Source organism: Canis lupus, chromosome 25, assembly GCF_048164855.1.
Source record: "Canis lupus baileyi chromosome 25, mCanLup2.hap1, whole genome shotgun sequence".
In the NCBI taxonomy this organism is placed as follows: Eukaryota; Metazoa; Chordata; class Mammalia; order Carnivora; family Canidae; genus Canis; species Canis lupus.
Window position 1 is genome coordinate 15,751,720 of NC_132862.1, and position 14,416 is coordinate 15,766,135.

The window sequence follows — 14,416 nt, forward strand, 5'->3', positions numbered from 1 at the left end:
TGTGTGCTCAATTCATCAATTATTGATATGTTGAATCTCATATGATAGTTAATTTGCCCACCAATGTTTATTTACAGTTATTTGAATTTGTTCTCATATAACCTGAAGTTATGCTATTACAAACTTAATTATCAGAAGTAAATTATGTTCATGGAGGCCTGAACCTGTTGAAATTATATTTTGTCTTTCCTTAATAGCCTTTGCTATAAAATATATTTTGTACTTACACAGTGATACAAATATTATTTTAGCAATTAAAAACTCATAATATTAAGTAGTATTAACTTATTCTTATCTATTCACCAGTTCAAGCCTTATATAAAGCCTAATTAGAAGAGACTAATTTAAAAGTAGAGAAGCGATTCTTTTAAATATTATATTTTCAAATGTCAAACTCTTTTGTATCTTCCTACTTAGTAGTGACCCAAAGAATGTATATCAGGATGTGAGAGAAACAGATACAAACCCAGTAAGACACACATAAAAACACCACTATCTCAAAAAAAGTAAAAAAAGATCTATCCATATTTTGCTTAAATATAAAATGTCACATTTGTGTTCAAATATTCAAATGTGTATTTGGTTACTTTCAATAGCTCCCATGATCTGTTGATTTTTTTTGTCATGTGTCACACATTAAACTATGTATTGTACATGTATAATCCCAATTTGTACACTTCAGTAGATTATTTGGTTTTACCTTTGCCTCAATATCCTTATCTTTAAAAAAACACAGTAATACCAATTTATCTTTTGAGTTGCTTTCTGGTGTTATAAATTTGTTAGAAATATCCTCTTTTGTGAGTTTTCCTCAGGGGCAGCAGAGAAACCAATGTAATTGAAAAACAAACAAACAAACAAAAAACAAAATCTAAGTCTTGTAATACTTTACCAAAGGCGTGTGAGTCAATAAGGGAGAAAAGTAAGTCTTCAATAGGTAGCTTTTTTCTTAAAAAAAAAATAAAATAAAATAACACACACACATATACAAACATACACATACACAAAGAACTAACAATTTCCTCTTTGAAAATGTTTCCAAGTAATGAATACATTGATAAAAGGGCAACTTAATACCAACAGTAACTGATGGGATTATTGCCAGAATTTTATTGATCTATTTGTCTAGAAGAATAAATCTTTTTTCACACTTCTCATCTGTTTATGTTTTATTACTGTACTTAGAAAAATTTTCTCCTCTGCCAAATGTTTTTGTATATCAATAATTAAATATTCTCTTTTAGTTTTCAGATTCAAAAATCCATGCAGCTCTTTAGAATACTTTATAATATTAGAAAAAGGTAAGAACATAGTCCCTATTAAATAAAAAATAATTATTAAGCTATACTGTTTTTCAGTTCCTGTATTTTGTGATTGTGCAAAGTATAACCTTTGTCTGAGTTTCACTTTTAATTAAGCTTTGTCTATTTTCCAGATTCATCAATGAGGAAAGAAAGAGCAATCATACAACTGGTAAGAGACAGCATATACAGCACACCAGGCTTGAAATTAGTGGTGGTAAAGATAATTAACAGATAATGTCAATGCAATGAAGTGTTGTCACAAGATAATGGTCTCCTGCTGCTATATAAATGTTGAAGTAGAGCCCATTTTTCAAAAACAAATGTCAAAGTTGAGACAGGAATTTTTTATCTCATAAAATAATAACCTTTAAGCAATGTTGTATTGCAATAATTTATTTTGGATACATTATACCTTGCTCTAAAAAATGTTAGAAAAGTAATTATTTTATAATAGGGATGCTATAATTGTGTCCTGACAGTTATTTGTTATTTTATTCAATGTTACGATTATTCAGCTTGATCAAAATCTGGCTGCTTTATTTTTAACAATTTAGAAATGTAAATTTGAGTGTATTTTTCTGCACAGCTAGTTATCATTTTATTTCTTACATTTTACTTCTTACATTTTACTTCGTACACTGTATAAACTCTATTTGAAATAATGCTTAGTATCTGTAAGACTAAATAGAAAAATGTGCTAATTTATTACCAATAATCATGTCTTACTGATGTTTTTAAATCCATTGCTATATTTTTTATCTAATAACTTCAGTTGAATATTATAATTTAATATGCCTATTTTTTAACTTATATTTTTTTCTAAGGAATATATCTTTCCAATTCTCAGATGATTGGAAGTAATATCTCAAACCCAAATGACAACTAAGTAATCACATATGAAATATTACATGACTCATGAATTAATATTGGAGGCTATTGCCAAGATCCAGACCAGACCTTTGTGTAACTTACTTGATTGAAACTTACTTTGTTGGGGATCCCTGCCTGGCTCAGTGGTTTGGCGTCTGCCTTCGGCCCAGGACATGATCCTGGAGTCTCGGGATCGAGTCCCACATCAGGTTTCTGGATGGAGCCTGCTTCTCCCTCTGCCTGTGTCTCTGTCTCTCTCTCTCCTCTCTCCTCTCTCTCTCTCTCTCTCTCTCTGTGTGTGTGTGTGTGTCTCATGAATAAATAAAATCCTTAAAAAAAATAAGCTTACATTGTTAAAATAATTTTGTGCCAGTTAACAATTTATTGTTTGTCAGCTGAAAAACCTCTTTTCCTTCCTGCTACACAATAGTGGAAATAATCATGTAACTTTGTAAACATTTCCCTTTGCCAGTTGGCACATGTTAAGCTTTGTTAGAGCAGAGTGCTACAGGGACCCAGCAGGAGGAAGGGTCTTTTCTTAGTTTCAGGATGCTCCTCATGGTAAACTGCCATGCACAACAGCCAACAGCACTTCTTGGGCAGCTTCCCCAGCAGGCAATTTCCCAATTCACATCCTTGCAGGAGAAATACCAGTAAGTTCCACAGCCCAGGACCTCAGCAAACATTTTCACTATTAGGAATATCCTGTTGTATGAGGTACTGCTGCACTTTGTCTAACCAGGTTTAGGTCTCAGCCTTGGGAAGAAGGTTCTTCCATATTTGTTCCTTCCTTCAGGGCTCTGTCTCAGCCAAAAAAGGTAGGGGCTTCTTCTTGTATTTGCTCTTTTGCATTCTTTATTTTAGTAGGTAATCCATCATAATTCTTTGTAGTAAACCTTCCCTGCTAAAACTACTATATAGTTTCTCTTTTTAAAAAATTTTATTTATTTATTCATGAGAGACAGTGAGAGAGGCAGAGACACAGGCAGAGGGAGAAGCAGGCTCCATGCAGGGAGCCCGATGTGGGACTTGATCCCGGGTCTCCAGGACCACGTCCTGGGCTGAAGGCAGCGCTAAACCACTGAGCCACCCGGGCTGCCCAGTTTTATCACTTGATTGGACCCTGACTAGTACAATTTTAAGTTTCATCCCATCACTTAAAAACAAACAAAAAGGTACCGGAATGTAGTGGATTCTTTATTTTCTTACTGAGGTTTAATTTCCTTAATATGAAATTAACCATTTAGAAGTATATAATTCAGTGCATTTAATATATTCACAATGTTGCTCAACCACCACATCTGTTTAGTTCCAAGGTATCTTTATCACCCCAAATATACTCTCGTTAAATGATCATGTCCCATTCCCCTTTGCCTCATTCCTAGAAATCACCAATCTGCTTTCTCTAAGTTTACCTATGTTGATTATTTCCTATAAATGGAGTATATGTGACCTTTTGTGCCTGACTTCATTCACATAATGTTTTCAAGCTTCATCTACATGGAGGCATATATCATCAGTATTTCACTTCTTTTTAAGGTAACATTTCATTCTATGTATAAACCATGTTTGCTTATCCATACATCTATTGAGAGACATTTGAATTATTTGTGTCTTTTAGCTATCGTAAATAGTGCTGCTATAAACGTTCATATACAAGATCTGGTATATATGTCTATTTTTAAGTCTTTTGGGCAGTCACCTATAAGTGCAAATATTAGATAATAATTGTTTGATGAACAATTATTAGATAATAATATAGATAACAATATTAGATAATAAATTTTTTGATGAACTGCCAAACTGTTTTCCATTCTGTATACCCTCCGACATTGTACAATGGTTCCAGTTTCTCCACATTCTTGCCATTTGTTTTTCATTTTTTAAAGTTATAGCCATCTTAGTAGGTGTGAAGCAGTATTTCATTTTGGCTCTAATTTGGATTTTCCTAATAATGCTGAGGATCTTTTTTGTTTGTTGGCCATTATATATATGTCTGCTCTGGAGAAATGTCTATTCAAGTCCTTTTCTTATTTTAAGTTAGGTTGTATGCTATTTTGTTGAGTTGGAAGAATTCTTTATATATTCTGGATAACAGACTTTTATCAAATATATGATTCTTTTTGTTTTGTTTTTTTTTTAATATATGATTTACAAATAGTTTCTCCCATTGTTGAGGTGGTCTTCTTACTTGCTTTATAATATCCTTTGGTGCACAAAAGTTTTATGTAGTCCAAAATATCTACTTTTCTTGTGTTGCTTGTGCTTCCATGTTATATTAAAGAATACATTGCCAAATCCAACATCATGAAGATTTAATACTATGTTTTTTTTTAAGATTTTATATATTTATTCGTGAGAGACACAGAGAGACACAGGGAGGGAGAAGCAGGCTCTCTGTGGGAGCCTGATGCAGGACTCAATCCCAGGACCCCAAGGTCAGGACCTGAGCCGAAGGCAGATACTCAACCACTGACCCACATAGGTGCCCCTCTCCCTGTTTTTCTTGTAAAATTTTTATAGCTTTAGCCCTTATATTTACACAACTGATCCAGTTAATAGTTTTGAGTTAACTTTTTTGCACCACGTGAAGAATTAACTTCATTCTTTTGCATGTGGATATCCAGTTGTGCCATCACCATTTGTTGAAAAACTACTATTTCCTCATTGAATGGACTTGTCATGTCACTCCTATCAAAAATCAATTGTACACAGGGGTGCCTGACTTGTTCTGTCCTTAGAGCTTGCAACACTTGATCTCAGAGTCATGAGTTCAAACCCCACATTGGCATAGAAGTTTACTTTGAAAAAGCCATTGCACGCAAGTGTATGGGTTTAATTCAGGACTTTCAATTGTATTTCTTTTTTTTTTTTTTTTTTTTTTTTTTTTTTGTCTATTCTTATACTAGTACCACGGTGTTTTGATTAAGTGTAGCTTTTTTAAAAGATGTTATTTATTTATTCATTCATTCATGAGAGACACAGAGAGAGAGAGAAAGGCAGAGACACAGGCAGAGGAAGAAGTAGGCTCCATACTGGGAGCCCAAGACAGGACTCATTCCCGGGACTCCAGAATCATGTCCTGGGCCGAAGGCAGGTACTAAACCGCTGAGCCACCTAGGGATCCCAAGTACAGCTTTTATATCATGTATCTTGGACAATGTTCTATGTGTACTTAGAAAAAATGTGTATTCTCATGTGTTGGATACAATGTTCTATATGTGCCTGTTATGTCCAGTTGTTCTATAGTGCTGTTCAAGTCTACTTCCTTATTCTTCCATCTATATATTCTAAAAAGTGAGGTACTGAAATCTCCAACAATTATTATACAACTGTCTATTTCTCCTTTTAATTCTTGTCAGTGTTTGCTTCATATATTTTAAGGCTCTGTTGTTTGGTATATGTTTATAATTTTTATATCTTCTTTATTAATTTTAACTTAAACCCTCCTTTTCTCGTATTACAATAGCTACCTCAGCTCTCTTGTTCCTATTTACATCTTTTTTTTTTTTTTTTCCATCCCTTCACTTTAAACTTATTTGTTTCTCTGGATCTAAAGTGGGTCATGTTTTGGGTCTTTAAATCTATTCTGCCAATCTCTGTCTTGAATTGATGAGTTTAATCCATTTACATTTAGGGTGATTAGTGATAATCAAGGACTGCTCTATTTTGAAATTTGTTTTCTGTGTCTTAATTCTTATTGTTCTTTGATTTCTCTAATACTGCTTTATTTTCTGTTTATTTCCAGTGTATCATTTTGACTTCCTCTTCATTTTTTTACTGTACACTTTCAGTAATTTTCTTAGTAATTTCCTTGGATATTACAATTAACAACATAAATTTAGGAGAGTCTACTCTGACCTGATACTAACTTAGCTTCAATAGCATTCACAAACTGTTTCTATATAGTTCCATGCCCCCTTTATGTGATTATTGACAAAAATTACATCTTTGTACATTATGTGTCTTCACTAAAGATTTATGATTGTTTTATGCATTTATCCTTCAAATCAAAAAGAAAGGAAAGAGGTGTTACATATGGGATATAGCTTTAAGAAAGCCATGTTACTGCACAAGTGGGTTAGAAGAGCATAGGGTAGAATGCTGCCTCTAAGATGGAAAGCCACCTCCACGGCAAAAAGTGCCCAAGCTTAATAAGGATCATAATAGCCTCTAAGATGGAAAGCCACCCCCAGCGCAAAAGCACCCAAGTTTAGTAAGGAATACAACAAAAACATTACAACCTAATTTTTAACTAGAATGCATGCTTTTCTAGCTCTGATGTCACAGACTGTCAGTTGCCTATTGTTGACTGAAACATGACATGTGTTAATGATTACCTTGTGATCATTGCCTCAAGCACATAGCTATAATGGCTGTCACAAAACCTGAGTGAATAAAAGTAATGGCATAGCCCTGCTTGGGGCTCTTGTCTATCCCTAACATTAGCCTCTCTCATCATTTCTGTGTTGGCCCCCTTGCAGGACAAAGGAGAACATTTCAGGTTTGAATAGCGTGCAATAGTTATAAATCAAGAATATAATACCTGTTTTATATTTACCTATGTAGTTACCTTTACTAGAGTACTTTATTTCTGCGTATGCCGTTGAGTTAGTTTTTACTATCTTTTCATTTCACCATAAAGGGCTCCCTTTAACATTTCTTTAAAAAAAAAAAAAAAGATTTTATTCATGAGAGACAGAGAGTGAGAAAGAGAGAGAGAGGCAGAAGCAGAGGCAGAGGGAGAAGCAGGCTCCCCACAGCACGCTCCCCACAGCAAGGAGCTCAATGGGGGGCTCAATCCCAGGACCTCAGAATTATAACTTGAGGTGAAAGCAGACACAACCACTGAGCCACCAGGTGCTCCTTTAACATTTTTTATAGACAAGTCTACAGCTTTTGTTTCTCTATTAATATCTTAATTTCTTTTTCAGTTTCTAAAGATAGTTGGCCCAGATATAAACTTCTTCATTGACAGTTTTTTTTTTTTTTCTTCCTAGCAACTTAAATGTCATCCACTGTCTGCTGGCCTGTATGATGGTAATTCAGTTTTAATCTTACTCAGGATCACCTGCAAGTGATGAGTCATTTCTCTCTTGCTCCTTTCAAGATTCCTTGTCTTTGTTTTTGTTTGTTTATCTTTGGTTTCTGACAGTTTTATTTGTCTCAGTGTTAATCTCTGAGTTCAGGCTACTGGAAGTTTGATGAACTGCTTGGATTTGTATATTCACTTGTTTTATCAAATTTGTGAGTTAGTTTTTTTTTTTTTAACCATTATTTCTTCATATATTCTTTTTCTCATTAACTCTCTCTTCTTCTGGGGCTCCCATAATGCTATGCTAGTACACTTGACAGTGCCCAAAAGATTTCTCTTGTATTTTTTTTTTTTTTTCACAGAAAAAGTGATTGATTTTCTGGAATCTACAGAAGGGTAAGGGGAGAAGTAACATGAGATGTACCAAAAACAGAAGGACTCCAATGGTCCAAGAAGTCAGCACCAGGGTGATGCAGACTCTCCAGCTCATGATCACAGAATAGCGGAGGGGGTGGCAGATGGCCACATACCGGTCATAGGACATCACCACCAGGAGAAGACATTCTGTGACAGCAAAGGTCAGAAAGAGAAAGGTCTGTGTCAGACAGCCAGCAAAGGAGATGGGCTTGTCTGGCCTCAGGAGGTTCACCAGCATCTGGGGCACCGTGTTGCAGGCATAGGCTATATCGACGATGGCCAGGTGGGAGAGGAAGAAGTACATGGGGGTGTGCAGTCTGGGGTCCAGTGAGATGAGCCCCAGGATGAGCCCATTCCCCAGCAGGGTGAAGGTGTAGAACAGGGTGAAGAGCCCAAAGAGAACCATCTGAATCCTTGGGCCAAGAGGAAATCCCAGTAGGGTGAACTCTGTGATAGATGTCATATTGTCTTCCATATTCCAAAGTTCCTTGATCTGTGATGGCGGCTCCTTTTCTCAAGAGCTTCCCCACTCCCCAGTCTTGTCTTTTCCTCTGCACTCAGCATCCTCAAGCAGCTTCCCTGCTCCCAAACCAACCCTGGGGTAGGCATTTCCTACCTGTTCATTTTACTTCATTTGTTTCCTTTTCCATTCCTCAGAATGGATAATTTCAATGGCCTTATTTTTGAGTTTATTGATTCTTTCTTCGCTGTAGTACATCTTTTATTTCAGATATTGTATTTTTTTCAGCTCTAAAATTTTTGATTTGTTTTTTATAATTTGCATGTCCTTACTGATATTCTCTATTTCATGAGACATCAGACTTCTGGTTTCATTCAATTCTTTCAATGGCTTCTTTTAGCTCTTTGAGAAAATTAAGACAGTTGGTTTAAAGTATTGTCGATTAAATTCAATGTCTTGGCTTTTTCAGTTATGGTCTTTGTCCATTTTTTTCTTTTAGGAATGGGCCATACTTTCTGTTTCTTTGTATGCTTTGTGTTTTTTATTGCTAAAAAGTGGATGTTTTGCATATTACAATGTGTGAATTCCAGAAATCAGATTCTTTTCCCCCTCTCCCTCCTCAAGTTTTGCTGTTGTTGCTTGTTGAGGGCTGTACTTATCCATTCATTTAATGACTTCTCCAAGCCATTTTAGCAAAAATTGTTTTCCTTTTTGTATGTAGTCACTCATTCTTTGTTCCACTGTCTCAAGATTTAGCCAGTGACTGACAGACATTTCTTTAAATGCTGAAACTTAGCAGGCTTTTCCTTCATTAAGTACATCCCTGGTTGCTATAAATTTTCATAAAACTCTGGAGTTCTAAAAAATTAATTGTTTTTGCCAGCTTAATGATAGTTTCAGTGGAGTGAGCCTCCTACTCTAGTTTCCATATCATAACTCTTAAGGTGTATTTTTTAAATGGTTTATACCATAAAATGACAAATTATTGACAGAATTTGTGAATTGCAAAAGGAAAGAACTATCTTATTTAATACATAACTTACTTATGAACATATTCTCTATAAGACCTAGATGATTGACAAACTCTGCTAAATCTTTGAATCCTATAAATCAAGTTATTTCTCCATGCTTACCCTATTAACAATTATGTTACCCCATATGTCTTCTGAAGATCTTTTCAGTAGAATTTAAAAGTAGTAAAATTTCCTAAGCAAGTGTCTTTTAAAGGGATCTTATTCCATGTATTTTAGTACATTTTATCAAAACTTAACTGTTATATAACATTTACAAAAACTGTAATTAGATAAAATAGCAAGACCATTTTAAAGGCATTTACCATTTTCTATTCTTTTAATATAATGATGACCATAAACTTTTACCAGACATGAACAAGGCCAAATATCTTAAAATTGGGCTCTATGATTGTAAACATCTAAAGTCTCTCCTAAAAAATCATGCTACACACACAGATAAGAAACCCACCTACAGAATAATGATGTCACATTGTAAAAACTAACATACCAGATAATTTTTCCCTCTACACATTCCATTTCTATTCAAATGAGAAATAAGCTCAGGCCCCTCAGTCACCACCGCTGGCCTGCCTCACGCCTGCACGCTCTGCAGTCTCCCACAGAAATGTTTCAATTACCCACAGTCCTCTGCCAGATCAGGCCAGTGTCCAGAGCCCTGGCTCCTCATGTCACTCGGGGCTATGCCAAGGATGTAAAATTTGGTGCCAATGCCCGAGCCTTAATGCTTCAAGGTATAGATCTCCTAGCCGATGCCGTAGCCATTACTATGGGGCCAAAGGGAAGAACAGTGATTATTGAACAGAGTTGGGGAAGTCCCAAAGTAACAAAGGATGGTGTGACTGTAGCAAAGTCAATTGACTTAAGAGACAAATATAAAAATATAGGCGCTAAACTTGTTCAAGATGTTGCCAATAACACAAACGAAGAGGCTGGGGATGGCACCACTACTGCTACTGTCTTGGAACACTCTATTGCCAAGGAAGGCTTTGAGAAGATTAGCAAAGGTGCTAATCCTGTGGAAATCAGGAGAGGTGTGATGTTAGCTGTTGATGCTGTAATCGCTGAACTTAAGAAGCAGTCTAAACCCATGACAACCCCTGAAGAAATTGCTCAGGTTGCTACAATTTCTGCAAATGGAGACAAAGAAATTGACATCATTTCTGATGCAATGAAAAAGGTTGGAAGAAAGGGTGTCATCACAGTAAAGGATGGAAAAACACTGAATGATGAATTAGAAATTATTGAAGGCATGAAGTTTGATTGAGGTTATATTTCTCCATACTTTATTAATACATCAAAAAGTCAGAAATGTGAATTCCAAGATCCTATGTTCTATTGAGTGAAAAGAAGATTTCTAGCATCCAGTCCATTGTATCTGCTCTTGAAATTGCCAATGCTCACCGTAAGTCCTTGGTTATAATTGCTGAAGATGTTGATGGCGAAGCTCTGAGTACACTTGTTTTAAATAGGCTAAATGTCAGTCTTCAGGTTGTGGCAGTCAAAGCTCCAGGTTTTGGTGACAATAGAAAGAACCAGCTTAAAGATATGGCTATTGCTACTGGTGGTGCAGTGTTTGGGGAAGAAAGATTGACTCTAAATCTTGAAGATGGTCAGCCTCATGACTTAGGAAAAGTTGGAGAGGTCATTGTGACCAAAGATGATGCCATGCTTTTAAAAGGAAAAGGTGACAAGGCTCAAATTGAAAAACGTTTTCAAGAAATCATTGAGCAGTTAGATATCACAACTAGTATATATGAAAAGGAAAAGCTGAATGAGCATCTGGCAAAACTCTCAGTTGGAGTAGCTGTGTTGAAGGTTGGTGGGACAAGCGATGTTGAAGTGAATGAAAAGAAAGAGTTACAGATGCCCTCAATGCCACAAGAGATGCTGTTGAAGAAGGCATTGTTCTGGGAGGGGGTTGTGCCCTGCTTTGGTTCATTCCAGCCTTGGATTCAATAACTCCAGCTAATGAAGATCAAAGAATTGGTATCAAAATTATTAAGAGAACACTCAAAATTCCTGCAATGACCATTGCTAAGAAGGCAGGTGTTGAAGGATCATTGATAGTTGAGAAAATTATGCGGAGTTCCTCAGAAGTTGGTTATGACACTATGCTTGGAGATTTTGTGAATATGGTGGAAAAAGGAATCATTGATCCAACTAAGGTGGAAGAACTGCTTTATTGGATGCTGCTGGAGTGGCCTGTTAACTACGGCAGAAGTTGTAGTCACCAATATTCCTAAAGAAGAGAAGGACCCAGGAGTGGGTGGAACGGATGGAATGGGAGGTGGTATGGGAAGTGGCATGTTCTGATTCCTAGAATAGTGCTTTACCATTCTTAATGAACTGTGAGAGGAAGCTCAAGGCTCTGTTCCTCAACCATAACTTCAGAGAAGTTAGTTGAAGGAAATGACCGAAGAAAAGGCTGGCTGATGTTTAAGAAAATCGCTATAACCATCAGTTACTGGTTTCAGTTGACAACATATAATGGTTTACTGCTGTCATTGTCCATGCCTACAGATAATTTATTTTGTATTTTTGAATAAAAAGACATTTGTACATTCCTGATAACTGAGTGCAAGAGCCGTGTACCAATGTACTGCTTTCAACTTAAATCACTGAGGCATTTTTACTACTATTCTGTTAAAATCAGGATTTTAGTGTTTGCCATCACCAGATGAAAAGTTAAGCAGCCTTTCTGGGGAGAGTAAGAATAATTGTGTACAAAGTAGAAAAATATCCAATTATGTGACAAACTTTGTGTAATAAAAATTTGTTTAAAGTTAAAAAAAAAAAGAAAGAAGCTCAGGAAGAGAACTTATTTTATAATAAAATATAATGTTGGGGATCCCTGGGTGGCACAGCGGTTTAGCGCCTGCCTTTGGCTCAGGGCGCGATCCTGGAGACCCGGGATCGAGTCCCACGTTGGGCTCCTGGTGCATGGAGCCTGCTTCTCCCTCTGCCTGTGTCTCTGCCTCTCTCTCTCTCTCTCTCTGTGTGACTATCATAAATAAATAAAAATTAAAAAATAAATTAAAAAATAAAATATGTTACATATAATTAATTTATAATATGTTTAATTATATGCAATAAATTATAACATGTGTATATAATAAATTATATTAATTTATAATATAAAAACTTATTTTATAAGAATGTATTTTATACTTTTAAGATTTTTAAAATATTAATTCCATTTTTGTTTATACTGCTAGTTAAATATTAATCAGAAAATTGCACATATATAGCAAACAAAATTTTATCCATCTGCTAACATTCATATTACAAAAAAAGAGAGAGAAATGTTACTCATTTGAATTTTATTATACACAACAAAATAAAAAGACAATGCAAAAATAATTATATCCATGTTTAAAATGATAACATTCAGAAAGGTGTGCTTCTTTAATCTGGTGGCCCTGTACAGCTCTCTCAATACTCTTCCAGAATTCAGCTAATGGAAAATAAGGCATTTGTATTTGTTCTCAAAATGCTGTTTGTTTCTTTCCTCAAAAGAAACAAAGAAATTAACTCAAGGAAACAATTTAGATACTAACACATTTGTTGCACACACACACACACACATATATATGGCAAAATATATATATATATTTTTTCAAATAGAAAATAATTTATTTTAACTTCATCTTACTTAATGTTTGTTAACTAATCATCATTTCATGAGCTTGCTTGTAAAACTCTGTCCCTTCAAATCTACAAAGCAAAGGTTTACTACAATGAGCACTTAAAATTCCACAAACCACTTCCATCCACAACTTCCCTGTACATGCAAATTCTTCCATCAGGCTGCAATATTTGCAAACATGCTTTAAACTTCCATAAAGCTGCATGGTCTTTTGCTTTCTGGTAAAACCTTTACACTCTCTTGGGAACTTTAACCAGAAAAAAAAAAAAAATTTAAATGTGTATCCCAATTCTGAAACACTGCTGGTTTGGTTATGTGTCATGAACCACACAGTTTGGGAGTTTCGAGTTGAAACCTCGACCTTAATTATGTATTAATGATCACTCATATGAAACACATTGAACAAAGTAATGTAAAATAGGGTTCCATTAAAAATACACACTGGCAGTTGTATTCGTGTTTTCGGCATATAAATATATATATATATATAAATTTATATATATTTTTTGGAATATATATATTTATATTATATATTTATATATATAATATAAATATGTGTGAAAATTCAATTAAAATAATATTTTAATTTCATTCATATATATTTATATACATATATATGAATTAAAATTCAATTAAAATAATTTTTTAAGAAATATATTCACCAAACCCAAACTGATATATGCCAGGGCTTTAGTCCTTAAACAAAATAAGAAGCCAGAATTAAAGAAAATATTCTTGTCAGCCCAGGAGGGTAGTTAAATAGAAAGTCCAAAATTGAAGTAGTGGCAAAGTGAATCTAATAAAAATGAACCAGAATGTGTGTGTAGAATGGGAAATTGGGCTCATAAAAAGGGAGCAGGGTAGAAAACCAATGGATTCAATTAACTGTTGCAAATTGTAAAGTTTCTTTTCTGATCTCTGTATTTATCAATACTGGCCATGAATCAAAACTACCTGTAGTACTTTGTAAAAATGTAGGTTTCTGGAATTTTCCCTCCTAGGAATTTTATTCATGAGTCTGTGGTATGATCCAGGCACAAGTGTTTCAGGAAGCCCTGCAGGCAACCCTTATGAATATCCAGAGGTGAAAATCGGCAATTCATTTGTATAGATGTTTAATGAATACATACATTTAATATCTTTACTTTTATATATCTTTGCCCATTTTATTAGGCAAATCTAATCTCTACTCTTTTTATTTAAATATTTATTTAGAGAGAGAGAGAAAGAGAGCACGCACACACCTGCACATGCACACAAGCAGGGGGAGGGGCAGAGGGAAGTAGACTGCAATGAATATGGAGACCACTGAGCATGGAGACTGAGCCTGAGCCCAATTTGGGGCTCAGTCTCCCCACTTGGAGATCATGACTGGAGCAGAAACCAAGAGGCAAATAGATGCTCAACTGACTGAGCCACCCACATGCCCCCTAATCTTTACTCTTTGAGACTACTCTCTGAGACTCCATGATGTAAATAGATGTATGAATTTAAATAAATGTATTTTGTGGGCTAAATTGTATTAAATGATCAAATAAAAAGTAGAAACTGGGGGATATTTTATAGTCCTACAGAAATGTAAAGGCCCTAAAATTCAGTAACTGCTCAATATAAACTACCAAGTTTTCCTTAACCTTAGTCTTTGCCAAA

At 35.1% G+C, this 14,416-nt stretch overlaps 1 protein-coding gene and 1 pseudogene across 1 annotated transcript; one reads left to right on the forward strand and one right to left on the reverse strand.

Moving 5' to 3' along the window:
* Positions 1-7,513: 7,513 nt before the first annotated feature.
* Positions 7,514-8,101, reverse strand: LOC140617063 (olfactory receptor 2A7-like). Its single transcript, XM_072797853.1, has one exon. It carries the CDS (start codon positions 8,099-8,101, stop codon positions 7,514-7,516), a length of 588 nt encoding a protein of 195 aa, XP_072653954.1.
* A 1,623-nt stretch (positions 8,102-9,724) lies between these two features.
* LOC140616829 (60 kDa heat shock protein, mitochondrial pseudogene) lies at positions 9,725-11,924 on the forward strand (annotated as a pseudogene).
* Positions 11,925-14,416: the final 2,492 nt, after the last annotated feature.